Here is a 4,290-nt window from a genome sequence, read left to right as displayed (position 1 = left end):
TATGCAGTTATTCTAAATGTGCGTATACACTTGTCCGATCATATCATGCATGAGTGGCATTAGTTGGAAATCAGTCCATCCTGTAGTTCGTCAAAGCTGAGACAAATGTAGGAAGGCAAGTAGCTTAGGGGGAGGTGCTCGGCCTCGATGGCCTGCCATACTCGTCTGTCGGCGCTACACCGAGGTCCACGCACGCCGTCATGTCGTCAGTCAGAGTTCGAGCAAACCGCAGCAACCGTGCTGCTTCTGCTCATTGAGTTGTTGGCTAGTTCCATCGCACCCGTGTCCGTGTGGAGCTGTAGTGGTGTGGCTACGGACTCTTGGCCTCGGCCGTTGTTGCCGTCAGCCTCGGCCTCGTTCTTCTTCCATCCATGGCGCCAAAGCAAAGCATGTTCCTGCTCCTCTCCTCTTCTCTTCACTTCCCCATGCTCCTGCTCCTCCTCTTCACTTCCCCAGCGCCAATTCTCCCCAATCGATTCCCTAGGCCGCAAGGGCATCCCCATCAATTGTCTTCGGTCATCCATGCCATCTGGTGGTGCTCCTTTCTTCTCCTGTGCCCCCCATGTTGACGGGACTAAACGTAGATGACGGCCCCCAAATTAGTACCACCTCGTTTATATTACAATTTTGTTTATACAAATTGTAAAAGCGTATTATGATATGAGAAAAAAGCGTATTGTGACAATGAACCCACGAAGTCAATCCGTGCTTTATTATTAGGAAAAGATTTTGAAAACCAATATAAGATGATACTAAGTACGATGCAAACGCATACATCAAGCACCGACACAACGTACTAGTACACCCTGATACGAGCATGTGGCCTGATGCTAGGCATTACCAAAAGATGCCACGGTAAGATAGTTCTGATGCTCACACAAAACACCAAGCTAATTTAGCTACATGGATGGAGCTACTAGCCCTTGCACATGTCCATACAAAAGGACCAACCAACCAACTTAACCCTACGTGAATCGTGGCATCGAGCCACTTTTCCATCCATGCCGATCTGATGACTGATGTGCCTTCAAGCGCTGCTGGGGGCCTTGAGGAAGACGTCGGTGAGGACGGTCTTGGACTGCAGCGACGCCTTGAGGATCTCCAGGCCCTGCAAGATTCAGAGGAAATGGAACGCGACGATTTACTGATGCACATGATTAACAAAGAAATATGGAAGAGAGAAACATGCACATCATATGATAAGAGAAAGCGCACCTCGTCGTAGCCGAGCTGCACGGTCTTCTCCTGGAGCGCGCTGAGATCCTTGACGGCGAATGTGTTGAGCAGGGTGATGCTGGAGATGGAGGACATGGGCGTCACGGCGAGATCGTCCATCACCGTGTACGTCACGATGCCCTGCACGAACCCCTTGGTGCCGACGCTGGCGGCCACCTTGCCATTGCCTGGGATGAAGTGCATGGCCGTGGTCATCGAGCAACCGCGACCGCACTGGCACATGGTGCCGCTGGTGTCGGTCACGTAGCTGGTGCAGCCGCTGTAGCTGCATTTGAAGAATCCCTTGGACTGCCCAGAAGACGGCTGCGTCAAGCGGAACATCTTGGTGCCAGCCGCGGGCGAGAGCACGGCGGGGTGGAGGAGGGCGTCCTTGGCCGCGTCGGGCTGGACGTAGGTGCTGTCAAGCTTCTCGACGCTGCCGTAGAGGTTGCCGACGCAGCCGACCATGGCTTCCTTCCCCAGCAGCTTGACGGCGGTGCCGACGGGCAGCGAGAGTAGGGAGAAGAGGAAGTCCACCACGTCCTTGCTCGCCTCCGCGAACAGCACGCGCTGGGCCTTGGTGTCGATGAGGAGCTTCATGCTCAGCGCGGTGCTCGCCATTCTGAAGCTCTTGCCTTGCCTGTGGCGTGTGTGGTGGTGAGCTGAGGACCAAGGAGAAATAGGCTTGAGTGCTTGGCACCGAGCGTGCTGTTTGAGTATTTAAAAGGGGAAGAGGAGCCAGAGCTGGCCGTGGATTGGACCGAGGTGACGAGACGGGAGATAGAGAGAGAGCAGCTCATGGGGGCATGGCCATGGACAGACTAGGCTTGCGCTGAGAGCAAAACGATTTGTGTTGGCAGGTACTAGATCTGTGACCGTGACAAAACAGCGCGCGACTCAGTGACGGGATCCCTGCGCGCACGGCAGTCGAGTCGATAGGCACGGCGACCGTGATGAGGCGGTACCAACTTGCCGGAGCGTCATCATCATGCCAGCCACTAGCACCATCTATCGCCGACGACATGGCTCGGATGAGGTCTCGAGCACCGTCTATCGCCGACGAGATGGCTCGGATGAGGTCTCGAGCTATCGCATTTGTCTAGGGCGCCCACGCACCGCACTGCCGTGCCAGCGTAGGCCGAATCGTAACGCCACCAACGCACGATTCTAAACACACCTTCATTTTGTTTAAATTTCGTCTGTTTGGGACGATAAGAGCTTCTTTGATTCAAAGAAATTTTATAGGATTTCTGATGAATTGAAATCTTTAGGATTTTTCCTATATTGGTCCTTTGATTCATAGAATTAGATCTCATAGGAATTTTTCTATGGAATCTTTTATACTACATTTCATAGAAAATTTAACATCCACTCCAACCTTTTTTTACAATTTCTTTATTTTTCCTGTGACATCAAAATTCTATAGAATTCAAATGGGCATGTCACTCCAACCCTACACTTTTTCTATGCCTACGTTTTCAAAATCCTACGAATCAAAGAGGCCCTTCATAGAAAATTTAACTTCCACTCCAACCTTTTTTTATAATTCCTTTGTTTTTTCCGTGGCATTAAACAATCATTGCCAATTCTATAGGATTCAAATGGACATGTCACTCCAACCCTACATTTTTGCTATTCCTGCGTTTTTAAAATCCTACGAATCAAAGAGGCCCTAAAATGGAGGCATGTGTCCCATTTGGCCCGTCTGCCGTTAGGTGCACGCAATGTGTGGCTGCATCCCATTCTGTCCGGCCTAATATGAAAAAAAAAGACCGACCACACTTTCAAAAACATAAAAAATAAACGTAATTAAATAGTTCTAAAATATTTAAACCGTTTAAAACAAGATCTGGCCAGTACATTAAACATAACTTAAAATTTAAAAACATATTAAAAAACTAGACGCCGCTGCCGTGGTTCTCGTCGATGTCGTCACCGTCCTTCTCCTCGTCGTGCCTGGTGAGGTCGAGGTAGGAAGGTGGCTGCCAGAGGTGGGTAGGCGGCCCCTGTGGTGGTTGCATGGCCGGAGGCCCCTACACGACCTCCTCCCGTGATGGGGACGGCAACCACGCCTCGGCACCCACCCACGAGGGCGGCACCGAGACGAACTCCGCCGTCCATGGCATCGTGTCCGTCCAGGACCACGTTTGCCCCATCATTGCTGCGAAGTGCGGCTCGGCGGCGGCAGCCTTCTCCTCCTCCTTGATGATGGTGGCCCCCTGCAACTCTGGGCGGATGGCGATGTCGCCCGCGGCGGAGAGGGCCATCATCACCTCGAGGTCGTGCCATTGGGCCACGTCGTGGTCGTGGAAGGACTGCTCCATGACCTGTCGCACGAATTCCTCCGCCTCCTTGGCAGTCATGGGAGGTGGCGGTGGCGGTGGCGGTGGCGGGGACGGGGACGGAGACTAGGCCTACTTCCTCGTCTTGTCGGGGTCCATTTCCACATCCCCATGTCAGTGGCTAGCGGGGAGTGAGGAGGGACGAGCGAGAGGCGGCACTAGGTTTTCCTTGTCGGGCGGGAGGGGCAGGAGAAATCAGTGGAAGAGTGTGGACACGGCGCGAAGCTGGACTGGCCAGTCCACAGTTTCGCCATATAAAAAAGGACGCGTCCAAGGGCGGCTGAGAGGCTGACATGCGGGGCTGTCCACCCGTGCGGATTAAATGGAGCCGATGGGAAACAATTTCACGACCAACATGCGGGCCTGAGGGAGGACGACGAGAAGACGTGTGCGCGTCCGTCCAGTGTTTGTCTCGACGCAAATCCAGCCCAAACATACGCCCGCTGTGGGTCAAAACGGACACAAGACAGTCGTATTTTATGTTTGTTCCCGGGCGCTGGGCCACCATATCTGTCCATTTCAATCCAAACCAACAGAAATGAACAAGCCCGGACCAAATACGGCAGCGCGTTCGAGTTGCCCATAGAGCCTCTACAGCACGAAGAGCATCTATAATCAAAATTATGAAATTGTGGTCAACACATAAAATTACCGGTGATGATTGTTTGTGTGATGATCATAACATGATCTTAAAGAATGAGCGTGAGGATGAAATCTATGATCTAGGTTTCTA

General features: G+C 52.3%; 1 protein-coding gene across 1 annotated transcript; it reads right to left on the bottom strand.

Moving 5' to 3' along the window:
- Positions 1-691: 691 nt before the first annotated feature.
- On the bottom strand, positions 692-2,061 carry LOC123057576 (uncharacterized). The gene is made up of 2 exons (XM_044480519.1): positions 1,216-2,061; positions 692-1,108 (listed from the first exon to the last, which is right to left on the bottom strand). The coding sequence occupies exons 1-2, from the start codon at positions 1,834-1,836 to the stop codon at positions 1,028-1,030; spliced, it is 702 nt and encodes a 233-aa protein (XP_044336454.1). The 5' UTR covers positions 1,837-2,061; the 3' UTR covers positions 692-1,027.
- Positions 2,062-4,290: the final 2,229 nt, after the last annotated feature.

The sequence above is a fragment of the Triticum aestivum genome, chromosome 3A (assembly GCF_018294505.1).
Source record: "Triticum aestivum cultivar Chinese Spring chromosome 3A, IWGSC CS RefSeq v2.1, whole genome shotgun sequence".
Lineage (NCBI taxonomy): Eukaryota > Viridiplantae > Streptophyta > Magnoliopsida > Poales > Poaceae > Triticum > Triticum aestivum.
Note: the sequence above shows the minus strand (reverse complement) of the source record. Positions and strands in the feature narration are given on the sequence as shown.